This window comes from Microtus pennsylvanicus, chromosome 9 (genome assembly GCF_037038515.1).
Source record: "Microtus pennsylvanicus isolate mMicPen1 chromosome 9, mMicPen1.hap1, whole genome shotgun sequence".
Lineage (NCBI taxonomy): Eukaryota > Metazoa > Chordata > Mammalia > Rodentia > Cricetidae > Microtus > Microtus pennsylvanicus.
Window position 1 is genome coordinate 13,458,987 of NC_134587.1, and position 20,734 is coordinate 13,479,720.

The following is a 20,734-nucleotide window of genomic DNA, read 5'->3' on the forward strand; positions in this document are numbered from 1 at the left end:
TATTTGCAGGATACCTCATGCTTCATGACATAATTGATATTGATTCAAACTCAAGTCTTTTAATCATCCACTGCAGGACTCTGCATGCCTAAGGTTAGGACTGCGTCAGGAGCGGAGCGTTCGCTGGATATTGCGCTGGCTAGCTATCAGGAGTTCTAGAGCTAGGACGCATGCTCAGCCCCAGATGGTGCGCGCTACCTGGTTAGTTCCCCAAGCACGATGTTAGGGGAAGCAGCCACTCAAGGCCACACATGTGCACGCACCAAGGCTGTAGACTGGTGAGGTGAAAGGAGGACCAAGGGCATTCTGCAGGAGAAACAGTGCAAAGAAAGGAAAGAGCAAGAACGGTAGAAGAAAACGGGGCCTGTATCAGTTAGATGAGAGGTTAGTGCGGAAGCTGCTACGTTTATGTGGTTTCATTTTGCTTTGTTTCATCTCGAGACAGAATCTCACTATTTGGTTCAGTCTGTTGGGCTTGAACATATGGCAATCCTCCTGCCTCAGCCTCTCAAGTGCTGGTATTACAGGCATGAGTCACAAGACCTGGCCGTGTATAAATTCTCATGTGGATTACTTCCGGGTTGGGTGAAAAGAAAACAATCAAGCTGGTGGGTCAGGAGGTGGCTGAACATGAGTAAACAGCAACCCACAGAGGAAGGAGGGAGCTGCTCCGGGAGGGGGGAGAACCTGGCTTTAGAGAAACCTCCACGAAGCGGGGGTCACGCAGGATGTGGAATGAGAGCATCATCCCCATAAAAATATGAGGTTGCTAAAAAGATTTTCTTTCTGTATCATACAAAGGAGGTTTCCCTGTGTCTTTATTACATCCACCTCTTACTCGGTGAGCTTGGCTGTGTTTCCCTCATCATACCTGTGACACCAAGATATGAAAGAAGGTTCAGGCTGAAGCCGGCAGGTATTCAGCCCCTAAACACAAAAATAATACTCCGACCCCAGATTCTCCACCACTGCTTCTTGGAGCTGCCTGGAGTAGAGGTCTCAACTGCTGTTGTACCATTAGGTGAGACTTGACTGAACCCTAAGGACACCTTACTCTAGTCCTAAGATCTCGTTGGAGGAATGCCATCACAGTGTGGCTCCCGCACCGGACCTTCTGGGGACACCTTGCATTTAAACATTCATTACCAGGAATGCCACCTCCTAGCACTTCAATAGAATCCCAGCCAAATGTCCCAGCATAGCCTTAGTTTATTGACAAAGGTGACAGTGGTATTTTAAAACTTTATTACGTTTATTTATTTACAAATGTTTGCGGAGGTCATAGGACAGCTTGTGGGAGTTGGTTCAGTCCTTCCTACATGTGGCTCTTTGGAACGAGCTTACAGGCAGGGCAGCGGTGCCTTCACTCTGCCTGCTATCTTGCCAGCCCCGTGGGGACATTGTGGCTACAGCCACCTTTCATTTTCATCCCTGTCTTCCCCCTTCCTTTCTGCTTTGAACAAACCAACTTGGGGACATGGGGTGCCTCCACATTCTGTCCTTCTTCCCCAAACACTGACCGGGAGAAGGGCAGTACCAAGAGAGGTGTGTCAAGCTGCAATCCTTCAGGTAGGGATTTTACAGAACTGACAAGTAGCTCCACACTGGTCAGTGGCCTTCCACAGTAGGAGCTCAGATTACTCTCTGGTCTCGTTTGCTCCTGTCTGAGTAAATGTCACAGCACTGGATAAAAGCCAGTTCATACTGCCAATGACTGCAAGGTCACAGGCTGGAAGGCTTAGCTTTAAGGATAGCATGGCAATCCTCGTCAGTCATCTGAGACAGATTTAGCCACCATGGTTGAATTCTAGGGGACCCAAGTTTCTCAAAAAACATAAATTCCCCTGAACATGCCCATTAGAGATGAACCGTCCTAACTCCTGATGCTGCAACGGAACCCTCGAATCCCCCAGAATACTTTTATGTTATTGATAAGTTAGGTGATGGAGGCATTTCATTGCCCTTTGGGAGAATGTGTCTAGAAATCCCTTTGGGAGGGGTGTCTAGAAATACCTGCTTAACCGAAGCTGGCAGGGAAGAGCGCCCTCCCTTTTTATTCCCGCCGCCTCCCGCAGCACCCTTCACCTTTGCCGAGGTAGGAAAGAAAAGGCTCAATAAAGAAACAGCTGGCTGCTTGGGTGACTGCTGGGCATGGGAGAAAGGTTAGTCTTGTCCTGAGTCAGAGCTCTTTTCCTCTCCCTTCTCCCTCTGTCCCTGTACTCTGAGCAGGGGTACTGGTTCTTGGCTCTGGGTCGGCTGTATATGCAATCCAGCTGGAGGGAATGAGTAGATTGGCTCAGCAGATCAGAGCCGGGTAAGAGCCCGGAGCGAGCTTGGAACCTGGATAAGTCCCAGCAGATAGCACAGGAAAGAGCAGAAGTCATCAACTCTTAGGTATAAGGTGTACAGCTCAGGGTCGTACGCTTGACTGCCGTGTATGGGGAGGGCCCTGGCCTTATTCACTCCTCAGCAGCCAAAAAAGAAAAGAAAAATTTAGGATCCTGGGGCCTGGCATACCAAGCATGAAGGCCAGGAGAAGCTTGGGGGGGGGAGTTTGGTTTTGCTCTTTTTTGTTGTTTGGTTTAGATCAGCTAGCTCCTGGAGGTCAAAGAATTTACTCTGAGAAGCTGAATGCATAGCTCACACCTGTAATACAAACATCCAAAAGACTGGGGGCGAGTAACAGAAGCAAGACGACTTGTTCTGCTGAGAGAAACTGGGCCATTTTCAGCAATAAACACCATCCTGTAGCAGAAACCCCCAAATGGCCTAAGAAGAGGTCTCAGGCAGTTTGGTCCTAATTTTTCAAGGGTAGGGATCTTTAAAAAGTGCCAATTTCCCCCGTACTCGAGACTTACATCTCTTCCACTTTGAGTAAGGGTTGCGCTTTCTGACTTCTGACACATAGACCATGACGAGAAGTCTCTGCTGGGACCAGTTACACAGAACTGTGCTTCCTCTATGAGTGTTATGGCTTGGGGTATCTTAAGCCACTCATACAGAGGGAAGCAGGCTGCTATGTGTTGCCAGGTGAGAGATGGGAAATTCACATTGCAAAACTTAAATATGTGTGCTGGGTGGTGGTGGCGCATGCTTTTAATCCCAGCACTCGGGAGGCAGAGACAGGTGGTGGATCTCTGTGAGTTCAAGGGCATCCTGGTCTACAGAGTGAGTTCCAGGACAGACTCCAAAAGCTACAGAGAAACCCTATCTGGAAAAATAAAACAAAACAAAACAAAAAAATTAAATGTGTGTGCGCACACACACACACACACACACGCACGTGCACATATACAGATTCAGAAAGTAGAGATTGAAAGGGAACGATGAGAGGGGAGGAAGAGGTGGGAGAATAAAGAGAGCAGAGGAACACATGTAGCCTGAAAGCAGAAGGGAAGTCTGCTTTGGAGGAGGAAGGAGAATAACAAGCATAAGGAAGAAGAAGGTAAGGCCATGGGGTAAAGGACAAATAAGAGCTAAGTATGCTGGCATCCATACATGTGTATATGTATATATGTATGTGTGTGTGTGTAAATATATGTGTAGATATGTGTGTAACTATATATGTATATATATATGCTGCAGTTGGGATGTATTGCATGAGAGAAGAATAAAAAAGATAAAAAGAAAACAGAAAAAGAAAAAAGAGAAACAGAGAAAGAAAGGAAGGAAGGAAGAAAGGAAGGAAGGAAGGAAGAAAGGAAGAAAAAGTCCCTCAAGCTGAAGTACTGAGAAGATTGACTTTCAGCAATGAGACATGAGGACTCTTCTTGTTAACGGACTAATGTCATTGTCATGGGAATGAGTTTGTTCTAGAAGCAAGTTCAATCACCCATATGATTCATTTTTCTGTCCTGTTATGATGCATCAAAGAAGATCCTCAACAGACTCAGCCACCCAGGACGTCCCAGCCTCCAGAACCATAATCCACCTAAATTTCTGATCTCTGTTAGTTACCAAGTTTGTTGTATTCTGTTCTGGCAGCATGCAAGACCGACCAAGACAAAGACCCAACAAGATTCTCAAACTCAGCCAGCCTTTCAATGGAGTATTGCTGCAGTTGTAACCCACAGATTATTTTTTATGATTATTTATAACTCTATGGAAAAAATAACATTTTATTTACGAAAGGAGAGAGTTTCATCCAGGCATGATGACACACGCTTGTAATCCCAGTCCTTGGGAGGACGAAGCAGTGCGATCAAGAGTTCAAAGGTCAGCTGTGGGCTACAGGAGACTAGGTTTGGGGGTGAGGAAGAGGACACTTGCTTTAGCATTGTTTTCACTTGACTTCTCAATGCATGGCCAAGGTGACCTGTGAAGGTCACTTCCTGTCGCTCCGTACTTACAAAGTAGTCAGTCAGTAGGAACTCAGATTTGTTCTCTGTCGACAGGATTGCAGTTTCTTCCATTAGAGCCTGGATATCTTTCTCAACATCAACCTTGCTGATGGCGCAGTGGATCTGTGTGTGGCACTGTAAAACCGAGCAGAGGAGAGTGGGGAGGGTGAGGAACCGTTTCTTTCCACCTTTTCCCCCTCCATCACACACACCAGGAATGGATCCATCTCTGCTACTCACCGTGGTCAGCGTTTGTCCAAAAAGAGAGATGTGTTGGCTGTACTGGTTTAGATTATTACATAAAAGTTGAATCCTTTCCTTCTCTAGCTCCAGCATGCTCTGGAGAGAAAAAAAGAAAATGAGGAAAGATCAAGCATTTGCTCCACAGAGCTCGTCACCCCTCCCGCATCATGAGATACCCTGAGCAAACTGTCCTGATTTGTCTTTCACTACGATACATCCAAACTGCAGAGCAAGGAGAATCCCAGGGCACGGATCTGACTTGCTGTCTGTCCTAATACTGCCATTGAAGATGGATTTAATGCCTAAACTTCCCTATGTTCCTCTGCCTGCACACAGCATGGGGGCAGACGCTACAAGTTACCTGCTGTCTGTGAGAAAGGAGAAAAAGAGAAATGAGGGCATTAAGATGCACCTTTGATGTTTTAGAAGAGACTAACTCCCAGGAAGACCCATCTCCGTCTCCTAGAAATGCTTCTAGACACCAAATACTTCCAAAATTGTTAACAATAGAAGCAAGGCACACAGAAGTAATGTTCATTCATTCTCTTCAGTTTCTGCTGCGCTGGCCTCAGGGAACTCACAGGGGATGCTGCAGGGCTTGCCTTTCCATTTGATCTGCTTTCAAACAGAAGGTGTATCCTATTTGACTCAGGATATAGTAATTTGATGTTTGGGTATTGAAGAAGTAGTTACTTTGTTTGCTCCTTGTTTGTATCATGGTAAAGAAGTCTTGCCTTCTCCCCACCTCCTTTTTGGATTGGGGTATTTAAAGCGCACGCTGGCAGATTCAGAATTCACCGGGTCGCCCTCCCAACGCTATTCTGTGTCTCTGTCTAGTTCTTTTGTGTCTCTGTTCTTTCCTGCCTAGCATTTCTAATCCACACATCCCCTACTCTAGAACATACAAACCATCGAGGCTGGACCCCCAATAGATGTCACCCCAATGCGGGACTCGACATATGAGTGTTTTGTCTGTACATATGTGTGTATGTCACATGTGTGCCTGAGGACACACTGTGATTAACCACTGAATCATCTCTCCAGTCCCCATTCTCTAATCTTCAAGAAACCATATGATAAGAGTGGAATCTCTAATTACAATGAGTTCTTAATGCTAACCTTTATTAGACCTTGGGGATCAGAGTCTATCGACTAAAGGTAAGAACACGACCTCCTCGTTTCATGTGGGGTAACAAAAATTCCACAGCTGCGTTTTTATGACTTTTAGCTAGCAAGGGTGAATAAGGAAGTGAGGAGCACATGCTTGTTAGCCTTGTTAAGGTTATGCGGATAGCTTCTCTGGCTATTAACATTCTAGAGCAAGTAAGTTACTGGACCCTTGGCTCTCACTTGCTGGTTTGTGGCTTTCAGGATGGATGGAGAAGTTCAGCAACCGAGGCTAGCTGAAGTGATCAGGGGAGATGTATAGGCCATGTTGGAACAGTGCAGGCTGCAGAATAGATGCCCAGAGGACTGTGAGCTTTGAGAGAGATTGGCAGGTGTCTGGGTCAACATTCTCCACGGGTGGTTTCGATAAGGTCAAGGCTCTGGGAAAATCAGTGGGTACTGTTGCCCCAAGGAAGAAGGATGACTGGGTATCAAGGCTTTTGGTAAGCAGGCGGGGCGGCACAAAGTCAAAGGTTGCCCCTGGCTTGATCAGTTGGTGTTCCTTTTACATCCTTGTGCTATTTATTTATCTGTTGGACATAGCCACCAACGCTTGCAGTTTGAATTTACATTTTTAGCTGAGATAAGGTTTACATAATATAAGCAGCCTCATTTGAAAGGTACAGCTCGCTACTCTGAAGAACATCTGCTTTGCTCTGCAGCTCTCATCAGCACCATCTCCCCACCACTTTTCATCTTGTAAAAGAGGAAACTCTATACCCGTGAAGTAATGACTGTCTGTCCCTGTTCCTCCCGGCCCCTGACAGTAGCGTTCTACTTTCTCCCTCTCTGAACTTGACCATTGTAGGTCTCAAGCAGGAAGAATCATCAAATGTATCTTTAAAGTCCACCCATGTTGTAGCTGTGTCTTTAAGGGGGAGTGATAATCCAGTGTATTGTATGCTATGATTTGTTTACTGGTATAAGATCATTTTAATGTGTCTTTAAATGGAAGCAGCCAAACAGTCAACCGCAACAAAACACCTCTGTACCAACAGGAATACAGATCCTCCCCCCCATCCCCAACATTTTGATGGGAAGCCGGTGGTTGTGCCCTCATAGCCACCTGATTAGATAGCTACACCGTTTTTTGTTAGTCAAGAGAGCCCAGTGCCTCTGCAATTGCCAGTCTCTCCTGAGACTTCCCCTAAAATCACAGGCATCAGCAAATTGAATGTGACCAAATGTCCTTCTGCCTTCCCGATAAAGAATTAAAGACACAGAGGAAAAGTCTTTCAAACAGATTGGTAGATTTAAAATTTCTCCTAACAAACATGCAAGACAAATGCAGTTCATCGGTTTGGATCACCTTTAAAAGGAATAAAAAAGGTCCTTTTCCTACTTTTAAAAACCTAGGAATTGGTTGTTGCAGTCTAGAAATGCAGGCAAAGGATGCGGGGTGGGGAATAAAAGTCAGGCTTCGAACACACGGCACTCTGGGGAGTCGCTCTTTCTTTACATCGCTAAGCACAGAACCAAAGCATCAATCTGAGATTAGAATAACTGGTGTCCTTTTGTAGAGATGGGGATGTTTAACAGCTTTAATTACATTTCAGGGAAATCATTAAAATGATTTGTGTTTGCTCACGAGAAGAGGCAGAAATGAATTCCTCTGTGCAAAGGGGAAAAATCCATATCTCATTTAATGAGTTATTGCTTCCTGGCGTCTTGTTCTTTCTGTACAGAAATGGTTGATGGAGAGACAAGGCATTCTGGAGGGCCTCCAGCTGTTTGACAGCATGGGGGAAAGAAGCGTGGTCAGAGAGTTACCAAGGGATGGCAGATTGAGAGCCTGTCTAGGCTCCTACAATTCGCATTCTTCAATTATTCTCTTCAGTTTCTGCTGCTCTGGCCTCAGGGAACTCACAGGGGATCTTGGAGGGGTTACATTTTCATTTGATCTGCTTTCAAACAGAAGATGTATCCTACTCTTTCCATAGCAGGGACTTCAAGCTACAGTATGCCTAGAAGTTACCTGGACCCTTCCTACTACCATCCAGAGGCTAATTTTAACAGGCACTCTGTGCTTTGAGACACTATCTTAAAGTCATACACACACACGCACACACACACACACACACACACACGCATGCACACACACGCATGCACACACACACACACACACACACACACACACACACACGCATGCACACACATGCATGCACACACACACACACTATACATTCTAAAGACTATTATAGTAACTGTTGTAGACATTTTTCAAAAACTTAGAACACATAGACAAAAGTGAAACATAAATATTCAAGTTCTTACCAAGCAGAGTTGATCACTGTTTCATATGATTATTCTGGTTACTTTTTGTTTTAGTTTGGTTTTGTCAACTTGCTAAAAGCTGGGGTCATCTTGCAAGAAGGAATATTAATTGAGAAAATGCGCCCATCCAATTAGTGTAGAGGCAAACCTTTGGGGGCATTTTCTTGATTACTGATAAAAGAGGGAAGACCCAGCCACTGTAGGTGGCTTCACCCTTGTGGAGGTAGTTCTGGTCTGTATAATGAAGCAAGCCCTAGAGAGAAAAACCAAAAGCAGAGTTCCTCCGTGGTCTCTGCCTGAGTTACTGCCTCCAGGTTTCTGTGGGTGTCCTCCATGATGAATTATAACCTGTAAGCCAAATAAACTCTTTCCTCCTCAAGTTGCTCTTGGCCATCCTGTTTTATTATGGCAATAGGATCCTAGCTGGGACAATGGTAATGTTTGTGTTGACTTGCAGAGTCCAGCAAAGCTGCGCTTCTGTATCTGAAGTAGATTTTAGGACTGGAAGTGGTTATATTGGTTTCTCAGGAGTCATTCACAAGCGGAATGGCTGTATATTGCAGCCCTGCGCTATTCCCTCCAGGAGTTCCATCTCCCTGGTTCAGCTCAGGTCTGGACACTCTCTGTTTACAGACGTATCAACTCGATATGCCTCAGGTGTGAGTTGAAACCTTTCTACGTGGATGTATAAATGATTTGTTTTTCCGTAATATCATTGTTTTGAGGCTAATTCCTATTTAAATATAGGCTTGGTTTATTTATAGCTGGAAATTGGCCTACTTTATAAATTAGAGCACATTTTAAGAGTTTTCTATGGACAGGCATGAAGACTGAGTGCAATGTTTTCTTACCGTCTAATTGTGAACTATCTTGCAATAAACATTCTTGTACCTAGTATTGAAGTACAGGTTAAACCTTACTTCAGGATGGATCCCTACAAGGAACTTCTGTATTATGGGCAAAACCACTTTTCTGTTTTCTCAGATACTGTTAAATATCTCATTACAAAGCTTCAAGAGTTTTTATTTTCTAACATCCTTGCTAATACTAGATATTCTCACTCCCTAATTTTGACACATGACTGTCTCTTCATGTGCTTAGCTGTGATTTTGAGTTTTCCTTTGCAATTTGTGTGTTCACATCTTTGCCTATCTTTGTCAATTTGACGCAATTTATTCTTTTACAGGCACCATACCCACACACATATTTTTTTTTAAATTATGTGTGTGGGTATGGTGCCTACATGTATGTATATGAACCACACAAATGCAGTGACTGCAGAGACCCGAAGAGGGTGTCAGACTCACTGGGCCTGGAATCACAGATGACTGTGAACTGACATGCAGGTGCTGAGAATTGAACCAGGAGCCTCTGGAAGAGCAGCCAGTGCTCTTAACCACAGAGTAACCGCTCCATCCCACAGAATTCAGAATTCCTCCTCTATGTATCTCTGTGTTACCAACAATCACTTTTAAGGTTCTGAGTTAGTATCTTATTTGTTGTTATATATTACTTGTTCAACAAAATGCCCAATGCAGAAAACTCCATACATGAACACTGAGCCTGCTGAAATTCCATTCTGAATCTCTAACACCTAAGTCTTAATTTACATTCTACTTGGATAGAACTTCTTTCATCTTGGCTTAGACTCCACTGAGAATTAGGAGCAGAAACTCTGGCTAATGGTGCATATGAACTCTCACTGGTAATTTTGCTCATGGAGAGATGGAAACAAGGAGAGGGAAGGCGGACTGTCTAACGCCATACTACAAGTGAGCATCAGAGCTAGGAAAGCAGATCTCGAGAATGCAGAGCCAATCAGAGCTAAGAAAGATGGCGGATCTTGTGAATACAGAGCCAATCTTTCTTCACTCCCAAGGTTACACAAACGACATCGGGAGAGGAAAACTGAACTCCAGATGTACCTTGTAGCAGGTCTCCAGCGTGCTCTCCCATTTTAGTCTAGTAGAATAGCCGGCCAGGTTTTTTTGGTAGTAACTTTCATCTTCCTTTTCCAACTTCTCAGTGGATTTTTTCAGTTTGTTGAGGAGCTAAAGTCAAATATCAGAGTCACACAGTCATCGGCACATTTACAAGAGAGCTCTTGGAATCCCATCAATCACAAGGGGCCCAGTGTTCCTCAGTTTCCGCTCCCTATAAATGATAGTTACCACAGAAGACAAAATCTAGGTTTTTGGAGGTTTTTTTTTTTTTGAAACTATTAAAGGACATTGAATGTTCTCTCAATAGACCTCCAGTATTATGCTTGAAGAAACTGAATTCTAACTAAATCCTCAAACATGAAGTGATCTGTCCACATCCCTCACAATAAGGCCAAATGATTGAATTTGACAGTTTACAAAGTAGGTCTGAGAACTCCACCTGCAATCTACTGGCACATCCTATGGCTTCCTCCTTCCTTCCCAGTGTGAGTAGAGACTTGTTGACCCATACACATTTCAAACCTATTTCTATGATAGGGAACCAAACCGCCGTTATACAGCTAGAAGCAGAGTTTTGGAATGAGGCACCATGGATCGGAAGTCTCATTTCTGTTGCAGGAGAAGTGACTTCACTTTCATGGGCTACAGAGACTGTTTTGCATCACTGATGGGGATGGCTGCGCCCACTTCTCTGAGGTGTTGGGAGGATTCAATACGGCAATACACGTGAGATACATAGTGCATCATGTATCTGACCCTGTTACAATACTAAGCCTGAGATCCATCCCCATGTTAGCTTCTCACTAAAGACAGGCAGACATATGGTTTCCTTTCATTTTGCTCTCCAGGATCTGCCCCTCCATGACATCTGCTTTCTGATTGCTAAGTCTTTGGGAAACCAAGGCAATGTCGAACTCCCCGAACCACAATTGCTGAAACGGCTAATGGAAATGTCCAGACAAGCAATTCCATTTCTGAGAGATGAGGATTTGGATTGCACGAATGATTCGCAACTTTCACGTTCTTAGGTATGAACTGGTATTTATAAAGTAGCAGCTTTGGGGTTGGAGAGAAGGCTCAGTGGCTAAGAGCACTGGCTGCTCTACCAGAGGTCCTGAGTTCAATTCCCAGCAACCACATGGTGGCTCACAACCATCAGATAATGAGATCTGGCGCCCTCTTCTGGCATGCGGGGCATACATGGAGGAAGAATGTTGTATACATAATAAATAAATCTTTAAAAATAAATAAATAAAGTAGCAGCTTCTAGGGCCCCCAGTAGAGATAGTCAGTCGTTAGCTAGCTCTGTAATGGGCTAGCTGCAGGTACTCAGGTGGCTCTCACACACCCTCCCGGTGTTAGCAGTTTAGAAGTTTCAAGGACAGGCTTTTTTTATTATTATTATTTTATGACTGACCCTCTTTATGTTTAAGGACGTTTTGACTAATGTTACAATAATGGAGAACATCCATTCAAGAGGCTGAATACTAAGACTGTTCTCTTTATTATTCCAGACAATACACTGCTGCTCTGTGATGTATGACCTATACCAGGCTCATTCAGCTTTGCATTTCAGGGGTAATGAGCCACATCTATCTGCAGAAACATGAGCTTGTGAATTTTAACCTGATAACAATATAGTGCCCTGATATGGGAAAGAATTGATGAGCCCCGAGGACCTAAAAAGAACAGTCAAAGACAATGGCGAACAGGAGGCAAGGTCAAGTCAGGGAAGGCCTTGCTGAGCCACGTATCAGAGGGTAACCCATATTGTGAAGTCACTAGACAGCCTTCAGAGGCTCTTCAGAAAGAATGAATGTAGATGACTTTAGTTTCAGGAAAGTCACCATGCATGTGAGTGACAGTAAGAGCCAACACTAAAGGCAAAGGGGCCCACTTGTTAGTTCCAGTAATCCAGGCAAATGATGAGTGTGCCTTGGTAATGGTGTCAGGGAGATGGGGATGTCAACAAATGGGGATGTCAACACATCCAAGAAGCAATTGGTTTAAGACTAGAATTGGAATGGTATGCCAGCTAAAGGTGTACAGGGACCCAGAAGATGCAGGGGAAAAGACTTATCTTAGGTAGAGAGAGATGATTTCTAGAGGTGCCAGGAGACAGTTTAGAGACAGATATGGCTAGAGACATAAATTTAGGCATTGTCCGTGTAGAAATTAGAGTTGAAGCCTTGGGAGTATATACGTTGAGAATCTATTATTTATTGAGTGCCTGATATTGAGAATCTTTTGTTGGACACTGGAGACACAACAATGAATTAAACAGACGGGCCCTGGGAAGAAATCCTCAGATACAGCAATATATAAGGGCCAAGTGGGAAAACATGACATCCATAAAGGAGGCAAAGATAAAATATCCAGAGATGTAAGGGGACCAAGAATGGGATACTGATAAAGTTGAAAGAAGAGAATGCCTGCAGAAGGGGAGATAGATGATGTACAATGCTTCTGAGAAGTTTGTGGGGTAGCTTGAGGAATGAACAGGGAAGTGGAGACAGAGCACAGACAACCCTTCAAATAAATCTTAGTGTAGGAGAGAGAGAGAGAGAGAGAGAGAGAGAGAGAGAGAGAGAGAGAGAGAGAGAGAGAGAGAGAGAAATGGGTAGGGTCATAAAAACCTCCCTCTGACTCTTCCTGCTCTCCCAAGGCAGGAGGTGCATTGGAGGAAGTGGACGAGTGCCTCCAAATCTGAATGTTGAATTTTAACTTCTCTACATCATTGCATTAGAAATTGGAGTCTTTGGGAAGCGTCCCAAGAGTGGAACCCTCATGAATGAGATCAACGACTTTACGAGAGGAACCCAGAGCTCTCTCCTTGCCTTATGAGGCTATGAAGAGATGACTGACGTCTTGGTTCTCACCAGAATCTGACCATGCTGGCTCCTGATCTCTAGAACCATGGCAATTCTGACTCTAAAGAAGTTCAGTAAGATGTACGCCCCGGGCAAGTGTTTGAGTGGCTTCCTTAAACTGTGTGACAGTTTTATTTGTGGGCTAGTTAAAGTCATTTTACTTAGGTTTCTGTTTTAAAGGCTATGAGAAATAGACCCTGTGGTGCCAGCTGCCCAGGCTATGGTAACTTCTTACAGCTGCTCACACAGACCATGATAGACCTGGGAATTCAGAAGACTGATGGGAAGAAGCATTGTGGAGCAGGAGGGGGTTGTCTAAGACAGGACAAGTCGGGTAACCACCAGAGGGTCTGGGAGGCAGGGGGCCATAGTCTGAGAACACGGGATGAACTGGGCTCTCCCTTGCACATTTGCAGTTAAAAGTAAGGATCTCAGCACTAGAACATGCCCAAGCCTTCCTACCCTCATCAGAAGCTATTCTTCCTTGATGCCAAGCAACAGCAGCAACAGAAAAACTGGTACACGTGAAGGGTGCATTTCTTCTTCGGTAGCAGCTTCCCTAGGGGTGAAAGCAGTGCCCTCCCCCACCTTCCTGCAGTGGGCCTGTGACCATGGCCTTTGCCTGTGATGACGTCATAGATCCCTCCCACAATCACTGCTTAAATTAGATCTTTGTTGTTGTTTTTGTTTTGTTTTGTTTTGTTTTGTTTTTAAGTGATCACCAGACCTGGCCTTCATTTCTCATGCACATTGGAAGTGCTCTATCATCAGCACTGCTGCTAGGCAGGTCTTCCTGTTCTCCTGCTTAGCAATCCCAGTTTTCTCTGAAGCAGAAGCAAGCCTAGATCCCATCCTCTTCCCTCTTCCATCCTCCCCACCCACTCCCAGAGGGAAAAGAAAAATCTGGGTGATGTAGGAAGATATGACAAGAACTTTCTTAAAAGTTCAAATTGCCAAGATGAATGGTGGAAAAGTAAATTTACATTTACTGAGATTCATTCCATACTTTTCCCTTGAGGGTATATTTTATTTGCATACTTACTTGATAATTATTTCCTAGTTATATGAACATATCATGGTTAGCTAATATTCTAAAATGCCATTTTATCTTTCTCTCATCTTATAAGTATTTCTACTTTTATTTTATACTGCTCACAGCATATTAGTGTAATATGCAAAGTGTTATATATAGTAGCCCATAAACATAAAGGATATATATTTACTTATGTGGAGAGGGAGCTGAGAATTTTTAAAATTAAGAGTCTCTATCAAAACCGTGGACACCGCAAGTCTAATATGCCATGTCCACGATATATTTCAAAAATCTTATGTGAGCCACAAATGACTTTGAAATCCCTTTTCTTACCTGACCAACCTACAGATCCCTACAGAGGATGAGCCTGCCAATTCTCTATGTCCTGCAGAGGGCAGGAAGCCACATCTCTAAGCAGCGTGCTCCTGCTACCAAGATGGCTCACCTTCTGCTTCTCCTTCTTGGACACAGATTGCTTGGAGCTTTCTACAAGGTGGAAAAGTGCTTCATGCTTCTTGGTACTCACCATTAATTTTTTCTTAGCCTAAAGACAGAAACATACAAGTAAGGGAAGGAAACAAAGCAGAAAGAGGCAGAAATGGCCATGTAGAGAAAAGCGCTTCCATTTTGGAATGAGCTCTGTTTGTGAATGACTATGAGATTTGACTTCTTTGTTCCCATCCTTTATCTCAATATCTGCCCCAAATACTACAGCAGCAAATATTTTGATAAGGAACCACTGTACATTTTGTCACGATATTGGGTACTATATGCAAGAGAGTTAGACATTTGCTAATTGACCTTGAACTCACTCTTTTGGGGCCTTGGCTTCCCCAGCATTGGAAATGCAGGCTTGCACCACCAAGCCCAGACTGAGAGTTCAGACTACAAATGAAACAATGTGTGTGTGTGTGTGTGTGTGTGTGTGGCAGGGAGGTTGAGGGAATCAGCGGTAATGCCTACGCCTACGTCCTTCCTTGAAACTTATGAAGATGCTATGCGAGGAAGTTCAAAGCACAAGCCGCTTGTAGCCCCTCTTTTAGCTCAGTCACGTGCCTGATGATAAATGGGCTTGAGTCAAGAGTGCTTGGTCCTTCAGAATTTGCAATTTTATCTCCCAAGCAGGCTGCACGTCAGGACTGACAAGTGAAGCCTCTTCTTGCATTGAAACGAGCGAGTGAGAAAATGATTACAACTCAAGAATTCCATGTGATCTAATGACTTTGTCATTCTTCACAAAACAATAAAATCATTTGATTTAGAAAAACAACTTATTAGAAACTGGGGAATAATAGGAGGTGGGGTTTTTTTTTGTTGTTATTTGAAACAAACAGTTAAAGAACATTGTCTCTAACCTTTGTTCTATTGTATTTGATCTATTGTTTCCTGTAAGAACTCAGAGTTTACAGATAATTGTTTTTTCAAAACAAACCTTTTTTAAAAAACTCAGAAAATCAAAAGCAAAATTAAAAAAAAACAAGTGTTTGGATGCTTTTTTTTGGACTTTGAGATGGGTTCTCACTGTGACTCTCTTTATCAGTACATCTACCACAAGGGCAGGAACTTGTTTGTCTAGAATAGTTCTCATCTTGGTCTCTGGAGTCTTCGATATCAGCAGAAGCTTCAGAAACAAGCCTGAGGCCAGCTGCTTCTCAGGACATGTCTGGTTATTTGGCATAGGCGGCTGTTTACTTGTGAAGGTTCGTTGGGGTCATTAACAATAGGAGATGGAAAGGAAGGGCTCAACTCTCAGAATGCACGTCTTCTTCAAGGACATGATTGGGTTTTCTCAGCAGATTCCTCAGTCTCTCATCCTTCTGACTCAAAGCAACTCCTACACAGGATTATTCTAGACTAATCTTCTGTACATATGGACCTCATCTGCTGTTTCTGTAGCTTAAGAACCAGCAATGGAGTTCTCTAGCTTCTTACATCAAATCAAAACTCATCTAGAGGATTTGTGTGCTGTTTCCTGCGCTTGCTAAGTTTTCAAGTAATTGGAAACCAGGAGCGAGCCTTAGTGTAGCCCGTGCGCTCTTGTAGAATTAACACACGTGTTCCCTTTGACATCAGCACACTCCTTACCGTGCCCTCTCCATAGCAAGGCAGAGATCACTAACTCCCCGTACAAATGAAAAACCAGAGCAGTGTTTGTTACTTCGCCGACATGTCAAACTCCACAGAGAGGCAGCCAATACAACAGGATGGAAAAGATCAATGACTCCGGAGCCCAAGAACTTCTAAGACGTCGTGGTTTAACCATTAACCAGTTTTAAACCCTTGGAAATAACCTTGACAGTCCAAAGTCACGTGATACCTTGGTTGGTACGATGACTGAACATACAAACAGGCAGCTCTTGGCACATAAGAAATGTCATGTAAGTATTAACCATAAACCATACCCATATTTCGAGTCATCCTCTTCTTTGGATTAGTTGAATGATGCATCTATAGAATAACTCAGGTGAGTGATTTGCTTCAATAGGTGCATTGAAAAGCGTTAGGACACACCAGTACGTGTGTACAAAAGGAAAGAAGTCCCATCCTCAGAACTGCATTTATGTAAAGGCTGTTTATGTAGACTTGCCTTGATTTGCTGGTTCCAGTTGTTAATAACAAGATTTGCCGTCTTTTCAACTTCATTATCAAGCTATGGAAAAGAAAAACAGAATAAAAAATGTTACTTTCTTACTTAGTCACTGTTATTAATTAAATATCTATGGATACCAAAACTCAGAGATCAAAGCCTATTCCTGCAGCATCATAGCATTTAGAGGTGGGACTCTGGGAAGTGGGAGGAGCATGAGAGTAGAGCCTCGTATGGACCTAAATTTGTGATGGTTTGGAGCCTCTTATGGATCTGAGTCTGGGGGGGTGTTGAAGGAGAATGGCCCCATAGGCTCTTGCTTCTCGATGTCTGGTTCCTAGTTGGTGGAATGTTTGAGTAGGCTTAGGTGGTGTGGCCTTGTTGGAGGAGTGTCACTGGGAGTGAACTTTGTAATTTCAAAAGCCCAAGCTAGGTCCTGGGTCTCTCTCCCTCCGTCCCTCTGAACAGGAAGGAGATAATGGGGACCGATGATTGAAGGATCATGATGTCAGCTACCCAATGTGTTGTAATAAATTATAATAGCACTGATTAATTTATGATATTGAATGCAGTTATCATATTATTATATAGTATGTAAAGTATTTTATAATTAGTGAAATACAGACTTGCTTTGAGTTTTTCTAAAGTTGCTGGCAAAAGTAGATGAGTATATTTATTTCAAGTAAATTTTGTCACTTTCTCTCTACTACCTTAGATAGAACATCCATTCTGGTGAAACACAAACATATATATATATATATATATATATATATATATATATATACAAACACACAAACATTGATTCTAGTTAATGTGTTTATATTTCATTTATTTCCGTTCCTCTTCCATCTGAGTTTTCCCAGATGGAAAACTTTAGCTCTTTAGACTTATAACCAACTTGACCCCACCCTCCACCTCCAAGACTATCTTTTCCTTTTGCAAGGATGGCCTACTGAGCCTCAAGCACTTTGTTCCTGTGCTTGACCCTGAGCCCACCTCATGGGAGCACAGCAGCATTAACAGCTACACTAGTTGTCTGGAAGCATTGTCTAAAGTGGCTAACCACTGTGATACACTGAGAAGGAGGGGGCAGAACACACAGTGAAATTGTCCTAGAAGAAACGGTGCATGCCCGGAGCAGAAGACATGCTCAAGACAGCCAGCTGTTCTTGAGAGGCATGCCTAATGCCTCCCTTGAGACTATTCGAGACTTGTAGCTATTATTACCAAATCTCACGCTGGTAAGTAGAAAAGTATCTTTTGGAACAAATTATGCATATGGGACTTAGGTGGAGTTCAGTAATAGAGTTTACAAAATAGAATAGACCATTTATAAAGAACCAAAAAAATTGAAAATAACCTCTAATTTTACCGTCTCAAAGTAATTCTTGTTAATATTTTGGGAAGGATCTTCTAGCTGAGATCCTATTACTCATTAGATTTCTTTCATTTTGTGTTTTCATTTAATATCATATGTGGAACTTGCTAGCCTAGAAGGCACAGAGATTCACCTTCCTCTACCTTACCAGAGTGTTTCACTTGTTTTTTAGGAACATTTTATTATGTCTAGGGCCTTGAGCATGCGTACGTAGCAAGCAGTTTTATTTATCTATTTATTTATTTATATTTTTATTTATTTATTTTTTTGCCACTGGTTTATACCCAGCCTTAGAAATCTTCCTTCTAAGAGGAAAGAGAAGCTCTGACTCACCGATTTTCTCTTCTTTTCTTGCATACTCAGGACCTGATGTGTTGGCTTTATTGCTTCTGACTCAATTGCTTTGCCAAGTTTTCTGGAAACAGAACATAAGGGTGCCCAGTCTCGTCCTGGGTTTCCATCCTCTGCCCGAATGCATTTCGGGGTAGATGAGTTGCAAGTCATAGCTAACCTATTTCGTGCAGGTCTGAAGTGGAATATTGGCCCCTGCCCACTCTAAATGTGTGGCACCCCCCTTCAGAGTAAGGGCAAAGGTGTGGGCGTGGGGTGGTGGAAATGGGTACAGGACCAGCATTACGGGAAGTACTCACTGATGCAGGTCTGCCGCCGATTTCATGCTCTCTGAGGCCCAGGCCCAGGCAGTGCTGAGACAGCTAGAGACACAAATGGGGGTGTGGGTGTCAATTACTAGTGAGCGCTGAGAAATCAAGCATGACAGTCCACAAACTGCCTCCCCTCATATTCATTCCCTTGCTGGAGCTTCAATTTCTCCGTGAGATTAAATTCAGCCAGTATATTTATTTGCACCACAGACATTATACACACTGCTTTTTCCCACTTAGATTTTCATCTTCTATTTTATCTATGCAGAAAATCAGGGAGATAAAGTGGCCAAGGAAAGGAACAGGTGAGGGAGAGGAATTTGGAAGACCCTCACAGAAAAGCTTTTCAAGTCCCTCTCTTTACAGATAAATAAACCAAGCCTGAGGATGTAAGTGACACGGGATTTGAGCCCAAGTCCCTGGCTCGTTGTGCGTGCTGATCTTGGGGTTGGAGTCCAAATCCTGCACAGTCTTAAAAATACAGCCTCACATCTTTCCCAGTCCTGGAGGCAGAGGGAGGACAAGGAAGCCTGACGTTCTCTTCTCCCATAGCAGGGGGTCAAGCTCTTAGTTATCTGTCAGGCATCCTTGGAAGTCAGGACAAATAGTCTTAGTTAACTGCAGGGACAGAGCCCATGCCACTTTTGATGGAGAGGAAGGGAGGAAGGGGCATCCCTGCCGGAATCAGACTGGAGCAGAAGTGTGCCTCCAGTGGCCTAGTCCGCATCCTGCCCCGGGACAAAGGAAAACCAGACCAGAGGCCCGGGTTTCGACAATCTAAACCTGCACCAGAGAGTGTCTACTGTGTGTTTCTAATGCAGGAAACCACAGGAAGGAGAAAACTAATCTACAGTCACATGACCGGGGTCAGTGGCTGTGAGGGCATGGACGCAAACAGGAAGAAGTGACTTGGGGTGTGCTGAAAATGTCTGACTTTGGTCGTGGTTAGTTAGGTAGTACACACATCTGTTAAACTGGATGGACCAAACCCTATACTTAAAATAACCGCCGCTGGATGAAGTGGCTCCTCATCCCCATAATCCCAAGCAACTGGAATGTGGAGGCAGGAGGATCAGTTTATCTGAGTTGACATAAAGAATTTGCGATTAGCTTGGGCTACAGGCGACACTAACTCCAACAGCAAATGAGTGTTTACTATTTTGTGTAAATTAACCCAAATATAATTGTGTTTATTAAGGCTATGAGGAGCATTCATTAAAGAGACCCTCCCAGGTGATTGCACAGCCACTGAACAGCATGACAGGAAGTGCATCATGTGACCCCAGAGAGCCCAGAACACAGGTCTGAAAAGCAGACATCCCTGTCCCTGGTTTCCTTTGGGATCCCTGAAGACTCACTCGGCTTTTCTGAGCCTCATCTAACGAACCTTATGAAATAAGACATTGGGATCTCTGTGTAAGCATCTAACACAGATTTTGACCTAAATTTTATCACTAAATACCACACTAGTGCTGGCTTGCTGGCCATTATGAGTGTGTCTGCCATTTTGAAGCTAAGGTTGCTATGGTGGGAACTGAATCATTAGGATCAAAATTAAAAGGCCATTCAGGGAGTTTCCCTCCTCATCCCATGGTCTGTTAAGCATGCTTGCATTACTGCATTTAATTCAGTAACTGCAGGGGATGGGTTTTATTTCTGTTTTTATGTTAGTATATTTATTATCATTATTTATGTTTCTTTCAAAAACATGTAGTAGCAGCATGGGCCTGAAATTCTTTGTGTAGCCTAATCTGGCCTCAAACTCATGGCAATTCTCCTGCCTCAGCAGATTAACTTCAGCGCCACGGCATGTCAGCTTCATTTTCATCTTAAAGAGACATTTAGACAGAAGATGAGTTGTCCCAGGCCACTCACCTGAAAAGAAGTATAACTAGAGTTTAAACTGGGCTGTCAAGCGGAAGTCGGTCTAAACCCAACCACACTACTGCAGGGACTCGTTTGTAATCTACCAAGATATCACCCCAAAATAAAAGTGGAACAATAACCGGAGCAGTTTCAAAGCAACTTGCTATTGTCACCATGGTGCCCGGGCAGGAGTGAGAAATTGGTCCTTTTCTTCCCCCTGAATTTTCCCTCTTTCATCATCAGCACGAGGACCCTCAGCAAGAACGCTGCGAGTTCAGAGTCTCATCTGCACACAGAAGTACAGAAGCAGCGTCATAGCAAGTTATCAATAATGGACAATTTTATTGTTGCAACATACTGTGTGCTTGTCC

General features: G+C 43.6%; 1 protein-coding gene across 2 annotated transcripts in view; it reads right to left on the reverse strand.

The window, feature by feature from the left end:
* Positions 1-20,734, reverse strand: part of Nostrin (nitric oxide synthase trafficking) — a 50,283-nt gene that overhangs the window by 9,878 nt on the left and 19,671 nt on the right. For both annotated transcript variants that reach the window (XM_075984975.1, XM_075984974.1), the window contains exons 4-10: positions 18,486-18,548; positions 18,169-18,250; positions 16,458-16,520; positions 14,316-14,414; positions 9,950-10,075; positions 4,581-4,679; positions 4,350-4,475 (exon numbers count right to left, since the gene is read on the reverse strand). In XM_075984975.1, the coding sequence (XP_075841090.1) occupies positions 4,350-4,475; positions 4,581-4,679; positions 9,950-10,075; positions 14,316-14,414; positions 16,458-16,520; positions 18,169-18,250; positions 18,486-18,548 (658 nt within the window). The remainder of the gene's footprint in view (positions 1-4,349; positions 4,476-4,580; positions 4,680-9,949; positions 10,076-14,315; positions 14,415-16,457; positions 16,521-18,168; positions 18,251-18,485; positions 18,549-20,734) is intronic.